The sequence below is a fragment of the Pan troglodytes genome, chromosome 1 (assembly GCF_028858775.2).
Source record: "Pan troglodytes isolate AG18354 chromosome 1, NHGRI_mPanTro3-v2.0_pri, whole genome shotgun sequence".
Taxonomy (NCBI): Eukaryota; Metazoa; Chordata; class Mammalia; order Primates; family Hominidae; genus Pan; species Pan troglodytes.
In genome coordinates this window covers 38,958,202-38,973,888 of record NC_072398.2, presented here as the reverse complement: position 1 = coordinate 38,973,888, position 15,687 = coordinate 38,958,202, and the positions used below count along the sequence as shown (strand labels likewise).

Here is a 15,687-nt window from a genome sequence, read left to right as displayed (position 1 = left end):
TTTGGGGCTGTTATATTAATAATTTAATTTATTTCTATTTAGTTTTCTAATAATAAAAACATTTATATTAAAAACAGATTCAAATCATCTCATTTAAAACAAATTCATTAAAGGGAACATATAACATAATTGGATATATCAACTTGTGTAGGAATAACTGATTCTAACACTCTATATGCTGAGTGACCAATTTAAAAAGCTCACACTTCCCCCAGGTGTAAATGTGAGAGCATTTCTGGGATACAGAGTCTTTAGCAACCCAATATGTGTCAGCAGTGACTCAGATATCTCAGAGAAAGAAGCTTTTTGAAATTTTCAGAAATGTGATAGACTAGTAAGAAATCAAGGAAGTCAGCTACATTAATTTTGAAGCACAATGTGTAGTTCTTAGTATGCACTAAAGGTCTGTAGGTTAGAAAAATCTTACATGATTACTACAACTATAACGTGTCTAGATCAGTAAGATTGATTATAATAAAACATATTTTTAAGTCTATGTTTTGCTACAGGGTAAAAAATTGCAATTTTTTGCTCGGGATATAAAATGTGCACAAAGCAAGTATTATCTCAAGTAAAGACTTATCTATCACTAGCACAGCTAAGTAAGTTGTGATCCCTGCTCAAGCACTCAGTCATGCAGCATATTTGGCCTTATTTTTTGAAGATGTATATCTGAGCATGTTACTCCCCAGTTCAAAATGCCTCTCTTGCTTCCACTACTTGTAGAGTAGGTCCAACTTTTCTTACCACCGCATTTCATGTCTTTCATGATTCATTATTTTCATTCAGAAATATTTATTAAGTGCCTGCTGAATGATAGGCACTGTACTAATTTGAGGACATACAAAGATGAATAAAACAAAAGTTCTGCCCTGAAGGGACTCACAGTCTAGTGGGAAAGACAGACAAAGCAACAGTTACAGGACAGAAAGTCTCTAATAGAAATATTCATATAGTGCTGGATGAGTAAAATTTGGCTTCAATCTTCCTTTCCATCTGCATTTTCCACCCCCTCCCCATATACACATGCCACTCCAGACCAGTTTACATTTACCAAACAGGATACCCACTTTTGGAGGCTTAGCTCATACTTTCTTTGTGTGAAATGCCCTTCCCTATGCCTGCTGAAATACCATTAGGACCAACTTCAGGTATCTCCGGAATATTGTTTCTGTTACCAGAGTTAATCATATCCACATATTTTCTCCCATAAAATCTCTAAAGGCAGTTTATCATAGTCTGCCTTGAAATCAGTTCATCTATTCCCTAGTACAGTGCTTGTGCTGAACAGACATTGAATATACTTTTCTACTGCTGAGTCTCTAAATAACAACTTTATTTCTAGTCTATTCTGTTTCCTTCAGTAAGATAAAAACAGTATGGCCCGGCATGGTGGCTCACATCTGTAATCCCAGCACTTTGGGAGGCTGAGGTGGACAGGTCACCTGAGGTCAGGAGTTCAAGACCAGCCTGGCCAACATGGTGAAACCCCATCTCTACTAAAAATACAAAAATTAACCGGGTGTGTTGGCTCATGCCTGTAGTCCCAGCCACTTGGAAGGCTGAGGCACGAGAATCACTTGAACCCAGGAGGCAGAGGTTGCAGTGAGATCACGCCACTGTGCTCCAGCCTGGGCAACAGAGTGAGACTCGGTCTCAAAAAAAAAGAAAAAACAGTATATGGCCTATTTATTATTTTTGCAACTGGCCTGAAGTCTGGTCACAAATAAAATGAATTAGGATTATAAGATGAATATGAATGTTTCTAAAAACTGTTAAACAAAATGTAAACGGTGTATTAGGTACTACAGTATAATGGATACTGTTGGTTTTCTGCCCCAGGTGTAAATGTGAGAGCATTTCTGGGATACAGAGTCTTTACTATTTAGCAACTCAATATGTGTGAGCAGTGACTCGGATATCTCAGAGAAAGAAGGTTTTTGAAATTTTCAGAAATGTGATAGACTAGTAAGAAATCAAGGAAGTATGTATATACTACATATATACTATATGTAGTATATATGGTCTATATGTGTATATATGACATACATATGTAGTATATGTATACTACATACATACTATATGTATGTAATATATACTACATACATACTATATGTATGTAATATATACTACATATATACTACATACATACTATATGTATGTAATATATACTACATACATATATATACTACATGCATACTATATGTATGTATGTACTACATATATACTATATGTATGTAGTATATATGGTCTCAGGAGATCGAGACCATCTCCACTACTTCTTTCCTTAAAAGAAATCCTATTTTGTTCAGGAAGCCAAACTTAGGCTATACAATTCCCACAGAAAAAAATAATTTCCATTGAAGATGAACTCACATTTTAAAAAGTATGAGCAGGAAGAAGTGGTCCACCATGAATGACAGTAGACGCAAGAGAAAGATGTGTTGGCAGCTCTAGAACTAATAGGGCTCTGTGAAAGACATTATAAAATAAATATGCTTTAATAGAATAAAGAAATAAAAGAAGTAATAGAAACTACAAAAAAAAGAATAAGACAATGTGGGAAAAGAGGCTGATTTAAATAAGGGCCATATTGAACTTCTAGAATGAAAAAGTCGTTAAAAATACAGTCAATGAAAAATATGAAAAAGTTTTGGAGAGTGGAATAAGAATGTTAAGCATATTTTCCAATAAGGACTCCAGAATGTGAGACTAGAGAAAATGAAAGATAATATTTAAAATACATAGATCATCAGATTGAGAAATTAGAAGTTTTAAACAGGATTATTAAAACTGAGTCCACACCCATAAAAATTACAGTGAAAGGATAAAATACCAGACAAAATGATAAAAGCAACCAGAGAATATATAAGGGAACAACAATTTGACCAACAGCAGACTTCTCAACAGCTACAACAAAGGCCAGAAGGCAGTGCAGTAGTGTAACATACTACATGCTAGACATTGTTCTAAGTATTCAGTATACATTAATGAAAAACAGATATAAATTTTGGCTTGCATGAAACTTAATTCTAGGTAAAGAAGAGAGAGATAAACATAATACATTAAGTATAGGGTATGTGAGAAAGAGATAAGTACTGTGGGGTGGAGGGAAAAACAGGGTAAGCAGAATTAAGAGTGCTAGTGAGAAAGGAGGTGTAATATTAAATAAGGGTCAAGGTATAAGGCTCATTGGGAATGTGACATATGAGCAAAGACTTGAAAGAGGTGAGGGAGTTAACCATGTAAAAATCTGAGGAAAGAACACCGCGAGCGGATGGAGCAGCCCATCCTGAGCCCAGAGTGCGTGTGTTGTGTTCAAGGAGTAGCAAGGAAGTGCATTTAGCTAGAACTCCATGATTGAGGAGTAAAGTAGTAGGAGGTAAAGTAAAAGAGGCAGCCCTCTCACTCCAACCCACCAGAATCTATATTTTTCAATACTCAATACTCACACAAACAAAAAAAACTTCGTAAGTCAACTCAGTGCCAGAGAATAAAGCATAATTAAAATTGGAAATACTTAGGCACAAACACAAATGAAAATACCTAAATTTGTGGATTTCAGCTCCTATCAGTATTATAAGGAAATATCTAGGCCAGGCGCGGTGGCTCACGCCTGTAATCCCAGCACTTTGGGAGGCTGAGGTGGGCGGATCACGAGGTCAGGAGATCAAGACCATCCTGGCTAACACGGTGAAACCCCGTCTCTACTAAAAATACAAAAAAATTAGCCGGGCGTGGTGGCGGGCGCCTGTAGTCTCAGCTATGCAGGAGGCTGAGGCAGGAGAATGGTGTGAACCCGGGAGGCGGAGCTTGCGGTGAGCCGAGATCGCGCCACTGCACTCCAGCCTGGGCGACAGAGCGAAACTCCGTCTCAAAAAAAAAAAAAGGACATAACCACCAATTCAGTGGAGGTCTCAAAATTATAAGAGAATGACTCTAGGAAAATAAATTTGAAAACAAAATGTACAATTTTCTTGAAACATACAAATGTCTAAAAAGTGATTTAAGAGTGATAGAAAACATGAAAAGAGTGATTATCATTAAAGAAATTCAGCCAGTAGCCAGAGTCCCCTTAAAAGAAAGAAAGAGGAAAAAAAGATGGTCGACTTTCAGAAGCAAGTTTTACCCAACTTCAGTGAACAAGTACTTATTTCAGAGAATGAAAAGGAAAGGTACCTAACTTCTCTTTCGAGGCTTATATAATTTTGACACCAACTAGACAAGAATAACATGAGAAAATTATAAACCAATCTCATTTATAAACATATATGCAGAAACCCTAAATTAAGCATTTTAAAATAATTCAGCAAAAAATATACACATATGCCTATATTTATACATATATATTCTTCAAATAGGTATTATTTCAGGAGACCATGAGAAAAGAAACTTATAAAGTTTATAAACCAATCTCACTTATAAGCATATAGGCAGAAATGCTAATTAAATATGTTCATATCGAATACAGCAAAAAAGTGCATATGTATATATACATACATATACATAAATTTTGATTATAGCAGGAATTTTTTTTTTTTTTTTTTTTGAGTTGGAGTCTCACTCTGTCACCCAGGCTGGAGTATAATGGCATGATGTCGGCTCACTGCAACCTCCACCTCGCAGGTTCAAGCAATTTTCATGCCTCTGCCTCCCGAGTAGCTGGGATTACAGGCGCCTGCCACCACACCTGGCTAATTTTTGTATTTTTAGTAGAGGCAGTGTTTCACCATGTTGGCCAGGCTGGTCTCAATCTCGTGGCCTCAAGTGATCTGCCTGCCTTGGCCTCCCAAAGTGCTGGGATTACAGGCATGAGCCACTGCACACGGCGGATCATAGCAGGGATTTTTATGACCATTTCCACATGATGCTATGGTCAAACGCTGATAAAATATTTTGTTATTATGGTTATTTATGTGAATGTTCTATGATTCATTTTTCTTCTATCTTAAATCTTAGATATGTTAATTTTTAGTGTTAATATGTAGTGCTTAGGAAAGAAAAAGTGATCATTTTCTACTTTTATTGTAGCTCTTCCTTTCCTAACCTGAATGTCAGAGCTGTGCTCCATGAGTGTGGTAATATCATGATTCTGTTTCATTGAACCATCTTTTCATCTTCCTTGGCTCCTGCAAGGCTAATAACTGCACAGCAAGAGCCTGTGGAGGGTACTTACAATTGGAGCAACAGCAACATCACCTGCTCCCCAGTAATGTGGATAACAGTCCTCACTGAAGACCAAGGGGGAGAAAGCAGGGACAGACAACTCAGTTGAATGGGCTCTGTAGTTGACGTCTGTTTTTTCTGCCTAGCATTCATATCTTTCTTATGCACACAGTACCCAGATTTTGGTTGGGAGACTAACCTGCCCCTGTATTATGCTGAAGCGGACTTTATTGCAAAGCCCTAGAATTAAATCTCATGGGCTCTAAGCAGCAAGTTCCAGGATTTGGGTTTGAGCAAGTAGGATGCTGTCTTCCTCTTTCCCATGACACTCAGAGCTGCTGGCAACTAGGAGGGAAAAGTCTGCCAAAGAATGAAGCCAAATTTGGGAAACAAACCTGAGAAATGGATAAAGGAGAACTGGTTCCTAGTAACATGGGTTGAGGCCTGGATCAATGAGTGCCTGAAGCTGCCTGTGTACAAACTGTACAAAGCCACTGCTCACTCCAGTAGGCTGTCCCTTTGATACACTCGGTATTTTTACAAACCCTACTAAAACCCAGCCTGGCTCTCCTTTACGCTAGACTTACAGTGTGGAGGATGGAAAGGAGGTGGGATTTGGAGCAATCATGCTCTTTCTTCCTCTCTCCTGAAATTGCCTCTGGTGATCTCCTCCTTACCTAGTTCCCTGGGGCTAGGAAAGGACCCTGAGGAGGGAGCCTTGCTGCTAGAGATGAAGCTCATCATTAGTGGCAGCTCTAACTTTGCAGCAGGTGACTTCCCTTGTTTTAACTTCAGCACCCTCTGTGATCGCCCCATTTTCAGAAAAGTATAATGGAAGCATTTCACATATAAATAAAATTAAAAACTGAATGCTATCTTCCAGACACAGTGAGAATTAAGTTGCACAGACACTATTCAATAGATAATTCAATTATAGTAATTATCATTGTACAGTTCAGTAGTTTCACCTTAAAAAATATTGAACATAAGTAGTTTCAAGTAAGCTGGAAGTAATTTAATATTAATAAAAAGCCCAGAATGTTAATAGGAATTATATTGTATTTTTAATCATATTGTTTTTTCTCTATGTATTTACAAGCTTCCACCTGATTTTAACCTGTTCACACCATTAAGTAAATGTAATGGCTACCTTAACCACTAATTCTGGTTATGGTAAACATATAGAGTATATTCATTCCTCTAAAAATTACATATACTTTACTTTCACAGAATTACTTGTAATCCTTTACCCTAGGGCAGAAGACTCAGGGGGAAGGAGGGGAAGTATTAAAAAGAAGTAAAATATTATGCAAGATGGAAAGAAGTTTTACTTTGGGGAGCCTGTGGGACTGTTCTTTTAAGTAGACCTAGTTATGATTGGAATTTGTTTGACTTTGCATTAATCACCTGCAGCTACTGCTACTTAGGCAAGCCCCAGTTATAAATTAATGATGAGATCTGCAGAGGGAGTAGATGGAGATTCCTGAATATACACTGAATGGAGCAGCATGCCCTGAGGAGTAGTCTGAGGAAAGCTGCCATTTGGGCAGATAGCATCGATATTTAATTTGAGGTTGTTTGTTTTTGAGACAGATCTCGCTATGTTGCCCAGGCTGCTCCTGGGGTCAAGTGGTTCTCTTCTGTCAGCCTCCGAAGTAGCTGAAATTATAGGTGAATGCCCCCCCCCCCTTTTTTTTTTTTAACTACAGTGGTTCTGTTTACATAGCTATTCTTTACTGCTTTTCTTATACTGAGTGATCTCTTTGGACTGCCACAACTCTACCAACATTGAATTGACAGTTACACTAATGCCAGTGGAAGGGACATGAGATTAGCACTTTTTCTAGGGCATAAATTCATAATGAACTCTTCTAGATAATAGTTTCTTGTGTTATGTAAACACCACTATATTTCAGCAGGGCTTACTAAAATAGAATGTGATCAATAAGGATCTTAATGCTCTTGCTTTTTGTTTGGATTTGAAGATAACGATTTTCACAGCAGTGAAGTGGGGAGTGTTTTCCTTAAGATTGAGAAAGGCCTTTCCATCGCTTTCTTTGGGCATCGCTTTGTTTCTCAAAAGTGGCAGTATGACTTCTGTGTATAAACAACTATTAGGTTCACATCTTATCTGATAGTAGGTTAATGTGAAAAATACTATATTGTGAAAAATGTATCTCACAATATTCTAACAGATGCTGCTAGTATTATAGCCTAATGTAACAAATGCACCAAATGTGCTCAAGCATGTTTTTGACACTATTTTCATAAGTGATGATATATCCTAATTGAAACTTACTAAAATTGTTTTCTCCAACTGTCATGAAAACATACCAAACTATGTGTTTTGTGTACCCATGACTTAAGAATATAAAATGTGTATTCCTTTTGGCTTCCACTCTGTAGTCTACAGTTAAAAATAGGAGATTTTACCCTTCTGTATATTAGTCCAACAAGTTTGTTCAGGCTCCAGGTATGTATTAATTCTCCTTCATTACTTCTACAGCCAGTAGTAGGTTTAAACTCCAGGATTCTTTAAAACATTTAAAAGATTTTTAACTACATTGTTATAGGGAATACTGTTAGTGTCCTTTTTTTCTTTCCTTTTTAATTCATGGATTGGATCTCTTTGGGAATCTTCAAAGAAAGTTCTGTATATTTATTTTTATCATTGTATATTCATTTGTGTATACTGTGTCTTTTCATCATGTAATTCTTTTCTTAAATCTTCTTTCTTGCAAAACCCAACACACATTAGAAAAGCGTAAAAAATGCAAGTGTGCAACCCATTTATCACAAAGCAAAACCCATGTAATTACCATCCAGGTCAAGGAATGAAAGAAACATTGTCTCAGTGACCCCAGAAACTCCCATCCTGCCCTTCCCAATCACTGTTCTTCTCTCCCACCTCCAGAGTTAACTACAATTTTTACTTTATGTGAATTACTTTTTTGCTTTTCTTTATAATGTTACCACCTATTAATACATCGGGAACATAATGGTTTAGTTCTGCTTGGTTTGAGGTTTTGGTTTTTGGGTTGTTTGATTTTTTGTTTGTTTTTTTTACTTTACATAAATGGAATTATGCAGCTGGTATCCTTTTGGGCCCAACATGTTTTACTTAAAATCACATTTGTAAATGTTATAATTGGTTTTCATTGCTGTATAGTATGCCATTGTATGAACTCAGTACAAATTATCCATTCTATTGCTTGGATCCAATATGAATAATGCTGCTATGGACATTCTTTCATATGTCTCTTGATAAACACTGCACTTATTTCTGATGGGTATATATGTAGGAGTGGAACTGCCAGATCATAGGGTATGTGTATTTATAACATTTAAAACATTGGTATCACTCCACATTTCTACAAGAGAACTATGATAGTTCCCAGTGCTTTGTCCTCACCACACTTGGTATTCTTTTAGCTCATCTGTTTGTTGTGTAGCGTTACCTCGTAGTTTTCATTTCCATTCCCCTGATTACTAATGAAGTCAAACAATTCAAAGAAACCTGCCGATATTTTTATTGGAATTGAATTTAATCTATGGATTAATTTGGAAAGAATGTTACAAAATTGAGCTAATACAGTAGCAGTTTATATGGTACTTTTTGGTTTCTCTCAATAATGTTCATAGTTTTCTGTATAGAGGCCTTGCATATCATTTGTTACATTTATTCCTACATATTTTATATTTAAATGCCATAATAAATGATACTTTAATAAATTTTATTTTCTATTTGCTTCTGATATATAGTAATGTATGGATTTCTAAATTTTACCTCTGTATACAACTGCAGTTCATCTGTAGATTTGTTCCTGTGTACATAATTATGTAATCTGCACATAAGGGCTTTTTAAAAAAATCTAGTCCCCTTCCAAATCATTATACTTTTTATTTCATTTTATTGTCTTTAGTAAGGCTAGGATCTTCACTAGCTGGTATCTCCACTACAGTGTTGACTAAAAGTAGTAATAATTGGCAATTTCAAAGGGGAAACATTAACATTTTTTGCTATTAAGTACGATGTTGCATGTTGCTAGATTTGGTTTGCTGATGTATATTTAGGATTTTTTCATCTAGATTCATGAATGAGAAAATCTTGTAATTTTTCTTTTTTATAATGCCCTTATTAGATTTTGGTTTTAATATTTTGCTAAATTCTTAAAGGAAGTTGAGGAGTGGTTTCTCTTTCTCTAATATCTGAAAGAGTTTGTGTAAAACTAGCATTATTAATTAGAATTCACTAGTGAAGCCATCTAGGCCAAAGTTTCTTATTTTTGTTTTGTATGTGTATTTTGGAAAGGCTTTTAATTACAAATACAATTTCTTTAGTAAGACTGTTTCTGAACAGTCTTCCAGCGTCTCTTCTGGTTGGTAATAACTTTCTAGAAAGATGTCTATTTCAGAGGTCTCCAACCCCCCGGCCAGACCAGTACCAGTCCATGGCCTGTTAGGAATGGGCGCTGCACAGCAGGAGGTGAGCAGCAGTGGGCTAGCGAACATTACAGCCTGAGCTCGGCCTCCTGTCAGATCAGTGGCAGCATTAGATTACCCTCTACACCCTGTCCATGGAAAAATTGTCTTCCAGGAAACTGGTCGCTGGTGCCAAAAAGGTTGGAGATCGCTGGTATATTTCATTCAAATTTCAAATTCACTAGAAGAAACAACTTTCTTCTAGTATCCTATCCTATTATTTTTTCATGGTCTCTAGAATATGTAGTGATGTCTCCTTTTTCATTCCTGATCATTGTTATTTGTCCCTTTTTTCTTAATTGGACTCTCCAGAAATTTATTCATTTTATTAGTCTTTCAAATCACTTATTTTTATTATCATTTAGTTACCTATGGGTTACTAAAAGTATACCTTTAATTTCCAAAAAATATAGATATTTTATTCTCCTCTAGAACAGAGTTTGGTTTTCTAATCAATCAAAATACATTATGAATAATTTTCGTCATTTGAAATTATTATTTGCTTTAATTAAAAAATTCTGCGTACTTGGGAAAATTATATTTTGTAGTTATTAGGTATAATATTCTGCATATGACCATTAGGTCAATTTTGCTTATTGTGATATTCAAATCTTCTACATCCTTATGGTACTTATTTGTCCACCCATTTGGTCAGTTACTGAATTTGGTCAGTTAATGAGGGAAGTGTGCTTATGTACCCAGTGATTATGGATGTCTGTGTTTCTCTTTCTAGTTCTGGCCATTTTTGCTTTCTGTATTTTGAGTCCATGTTATTAAATGCATCCAAATTTGGGATTATTTTACTTTTTAGTAATTTCAATGTTTTATCATCATTTTGTATACTTCTTCATCTCTAGTGGTGATTATTGCCTTAAAGCCAACCCTGACTGATACTAATGTAACTACATCAATTTGTTTGATTATTTTTTACATGATTAATTTTTCCCATGTTTTTCAACTTTTCTATATCTCTGTGTTTTAGATGTTAGCTTATAAATAGCAGGTAGTTTTGTTTTGTTTATTTAAAGGCACAGTTAGGACATTTGATGTATTGAGTCTAAATCTTTGTCAGTCTTTTAAGGTTGCTAATCTTTAAACAATAATTTCTCATATTCAAAAAACAGTTTATTAGCATCTATAAGTTTAAGCAACATTTCTCTGATTTCTTTATAAATATGCAGGGATTTATGAAATCTTCTCATTTCCTATTACTTCTTTGGCTTTTACATAATGAAAAGAAATCCAGGGGCTAAAATATGCTAAGGACAATAATTCTAATCTGGTGTTTGGTTTGCAACTCATCTTTATTGTGATTTACCTACCTAATCCAAATAAACATGGCATAACAATATATCTCTTAATATATCTCTCTTGCAAAATACTATAAAAATTTTATTATTGATTACAGGGCTGTGACTCCCAAATGAGCGTGTCAGAAATGTCGTGTAGTGAAAGTACATCCTCATGTCAGTCTCTTGAACATGGCTCAGTTCCAGAAATTCTTATTGGCCTGCTTTATAATGCCACAACTGGAAGACTATCAGCAGAAGTGATAAAAGGCAGCCACTTCAAAAATTTGGCAGCAAACAGACCACCCAGTGAGTGAAAAATAATTTTTTTAATTCTAATGTTTTCTGCACTTTTGGGACTCTCAGTATTAGGGAGTTCAATCCTATCATTTAGTCTTAACCAATCGAAATGAAATGGTGTAATCATCAGCTAATCTGTTTCATGTTTTCTATTTCCAGTCATTTGGGAAGTAGAAAAATTTGAAATTCAAAGTATTCATAGTAAGGTGACAACTTTTAATTTTTCATAGTATCTGCAGAATAAATTATCTCTATCATAGCCATTATCTTTTAATGCCAGAAAAGGTTACAGGGCCTTTAAAAGTGAGTAATGTTCACAAATATGAACAGGAATGTATATAGCTATTGTTGTTAACTGAAGAGTAATGTGTTTTCTATCTGCATGCAGTACTGTGAACTATTTTATTTACTTCTATATTTTCCTTCTTTCTCCCTTAACGATTTAAGAAGAAACTATTACTTCACTTTTTTTTTTTCTCCTTTAATATTATAACCCAGTACTGCCAGCAGAGACTTTTCTTAGATGGAATGGGCTTTGCTCTTACCAGGACAAACAGAATAAGGAACAGTTTGCTGTTTACCCTGGATGCTAAGAAGGGAAAGCTAGATAGCATACCTCTGCCCTGACTATATGCGTGTTATGCCTGTTACTCTTCTCTTTCTGGATCTCTCTCCCAGTTCAACAAGGCCAGGGTAGGTTATGGGAGGATATTGAAATTGTCACCCAATATACCTCTAAAATGTTGGTACCTAAAAGAGGTAAACTGGGAAAGTGGCAGCTTCTTTTTTTTTTTTTTTTTTTTTTTTTTGGAGACAGTTTTGTTCTTATCGCCTAGGCTGGAGTGCAATAGCATGATCTCGGCTCACTGCAACCTCTGCCTCCAGGTTCAAGTGATCCTCCTGCCTCAGCCTCCTGAGTAGCTAGGACTACAGGCACCCACCACCACACCTAGCTATTATTTTGTATTTTTAGTAGAGGCGGGTTTTCACCATGTTGATCAAGCTGGTTGCAAGCTCCTGACCTCAGGTGATCCATCCACTTCGGCCTCCCAAAGTGCTGGGATTACAGGCCTGAGCCACTGCGCCTGGCCCAGCTTCTTTATACTTACCTAAAATTAAAGCTGTTAATGCCGTAAACTAAAAATTTGAAATGAAATCTGAAATAATAATGCCACTTTAAATTTTCTTAAAGAATTCTCACAGACTTCTTAATGCCATGTTTTATTCCAAGAAGCAAGTAATTATTATAGGAGGGGGTCCAGGCGCAGTACCTTACGCCTGTGATTCCAGCACTTTAGGAGGCTGAGGCGGGAGGATCACTTGAGCCCAGGATTTCAAGACCAGCCTGGGCAACAGAGTGAGACCCTGACTCTACAAAAAATTTAAAAATTAGTCAGGCATGGTGGCTTGAGCCTGTAGTGCCAGCTACTCAGGAGGGTGAGGTGGAAGGATCGCTTGAGCCAGGGAGATCAAGGCTGCAGGGAGCCAAGATTGCACCACCGCACTCCAGCCTGGGTGACAGAGCAAGACCCTGTCTTAAAAAAAAATAATTGGCCAGGTGCGGTGGCTCACGAGGGCCTGTAATCCCAGCACTTTAGGAGGCCGAGGCTGGTGGATCACGAGGTCAGGAGATCGAGACCATCTTGGCCAACATGGTGAAACCCCATCTCTACTAAAATACAAAAAATTAGCTGGGCATGGTGGCGCGTGCCTGTAATCCCAGCTACTTGGGAGGCTGAGGCAAGAGAATCACTTGAACCCAGGTGGTGGAGGTTGCAGTGAGCTGAGATTGCGCCACTGCACTCCAGCCTGGTGACAGAGCAAGGCTCCATCTAAAAAAATAAAAATAAAAATAAATAATATTATTAATTAATTAAAATTAAAAAATAAAGGAGGGGTAACTTTTTTATCCTTGAATTTAACTCTTTCTAGTTGTCATAAAAATTATTTATTCAATGGAAGTAAAAAGTTACTGTAATATATTGGGTTTGCCCCAAATAATATTGGAAAGCTTGCTTCTTACATGTATCACAGAAGGTGTCTATCCCTGACTTAAAAGTCTGAAGGCTTAAATTCATATTTCTACCCTTGGACAGTTGACCTCACTCCCCTAAGTCTGTTTCTTTATAGGTAAAATTAAGGTCATGTCTCTCACAGGGTAAGTGTGAGACTCAAATCAGATAAAGGTGCATAAAAGAAGGATGGAATTATTATTGTTTCCTTTCTCATTTCAGAAGGAGAAATTGAGTGAGAGAAAAGAAGCAATTTCTAGAATAAACAGATTTGGTAGTGTGACTTGATCATCTTCATTAGTATAGACTTAGAATGCAAACTCAAAAGGCCTGGGGGATAACTGAAATGAGTAAAACTCATAGGTGAAAGATGGGGAGATGGTGAGGCCTGTGACAAACATAAGAGTGCACACCCTGCCAGAAGACTTTCAGATTCACAGATTGTTAGCACTGTGCTGGATAAATAGAACATTGTTATAGGGTCACATTGAGCCCCCAGTTATCAGTTTGCCACTCGTGCTTTAGCTAATAATTTACTACATTTTTTTGACAAATATTTAGCTGGAGATGCTAAAAAATAGAATGAAATGATATGTTTGCCTTTCTATCCTTACTGTAGTCACTCTGATAGAAACAGAGCAACAAGGATCACAACTAAAAGGGAGGTCTGGCCAAGCGCAGGGTTGGATAATAAACAGATGACAAAAGATTAACATCCGCGACACAGAGTCAATGTTTCAGGTTACAGAATAGGTATAGCAATTGCCATTATTTTACCATTAGATCTTCAGTATAAGGATAATTCATGATGTTAGGTGGGAGGTAACTAGAAAGTAAGTATAAGTCAATTTAATTTTATGAAAGTGAAATATTTATAAAGTAAAAGGTAAAAACAGTTTTATCAGTTTGTCCTAAATAGTATATATTATATAAGATTATAGCCCCTTATATATACCTAGGTTCTAAGCTTTGAACTATGTTATAGACTGAATAATCCCCATTTTTCCAAAGAAAGAGCAATATTCAAGAGCAAAAAGTTTAATAGTCCTATTTTGTTTTGCATAATTAATTTATATATATTGGGAATAATAAAAGTATTTGAAATATTAAATTGATACATTTTAAATTTAGCAATAATAGTAAGCATAATAATAATAATTCTGATGATCTTTATAATTACTTATTCAGTCTTTTATAGTCTGATAATATGCATGATTCTATGTTCAATGTGCTTTAGACCAAGAGGATATCATTAAAAAGATGTCCCCCTTTAAAAAAATGTAATTTTTGTTTAAGATTACACAATAACCTTAAAAATTCTCATCCCATTAAATTTACCCAACATCCTTTTTGTTCAATCCTCTATCTGAATTAAAATGCTAAAGTTCTGTGTTCTTCCACTCCAGTGAACAGTGTTTCCTCTTTAATTCTAACCTTTGACCCTCTTTCACCCAACGATTGACATCTGGTCATTATTTCTTTTACTGCTTTCCACCCCCTGTTGTCAGATGGACTGTTCTGTTGTCTAAAACACTTGATAGGTGGACAGGTTTATATAATCCGAGGTGAGTTCCTGTAGAGGCTAATTGGATGTTGTCTTTTCATGCAAAACCAAAATACCCTAAAACTTGCCAGCAGTGAAGCTGTCCACCATGTTGGTTTCCAAAACAATGCACATTTATTATCTGTGGTACTTTAAATAAAACTAACTTAGAATTTATCTCTGATTATGGATGATGGTATTCAGAGCATATATGAAATAAGCAAAACTTTTTAAAATAAAAATTTTAATTTTTTCATTCATTTGTACTTTGATTCATACAACAGAAATAGATATTTCCTGATAAATATTGCAATTTTCTTTAAAATTAATTGAAATTTTGATATGAAGTACACATGATGGATCAACATGCTGAAGATCATTTGCATGAGTCTAAAAAACTTGAAAACACAGTCTTATAAAGAAAGGATTTGTCTCCCAAATAATCAGGCAATGAACTGTTATGTTTCACTTCGTACACTAAACATCACATCAATTTTTTTTGTAATTCATAAAAATAGTTCAGATATCATTCTTAAAATTTTACATTAAATTTGTGCCAAAAAACAATCCTATAGTATTTTAACTATCCTGAAAGCACATTAAATGTACTCTTGCATGAAACCAGGAGAAAGTTTTACTTGGTTTGCTAAACTTTGAACCTTTAATGCATTTGGCTTCATTTTTGCCCTTAAATGTTTTTAAAGTATATTTAAAAACCACATCCATGCAGAGATTTTTTTTGACATTTCATCCTAAGCTGTTTTGATGTCATCTTTGCATTCTTGTCTTCCTCTTTTCTCTTCACCATTTGCCTTCATTTCTATTTGTTTGTTTATTCTTATTCTCTGAAAACAGTGGAATGCTTTACAGTGTTGTGGCTAATTGAGCTTGCTAA

General features: G+C 35.7%; 1 protein-coding gene across 12 annotated transcripts in view; it reads left to right on the top strand.

Annotated features, from left to right (window-relative positions):
* Positions 1-15,687, top strand: part of SYT14 (synaptotagmin 14) — a 233,815-nt gene that overhangs the window by 207,163 nt on the left and 10,965 nt on the right. For 6 of the 12 annotated variants that reach the window (XM_063790293.1, XM_063790310.1, XM_063790344.1 and 3 more), the window contains 2 exons: positions 11,057-11,246; positions 14,758-14,814. In XM_063790293.1, coding sequence (XP_063646363.1) covers positions 11,057-11,246; positions 14,758-14,814 — 247 coding nt within the window. The remainder of the gene's footprint in view (positions 1-11,056; positions 11,247-14,757; positions 14,815-15,687) is intronic. The other 6 variants (XM_063790416.1, XM_063790372.1, XM_063790387.1 and 3 more) reach the window with 1 other exon arrangement.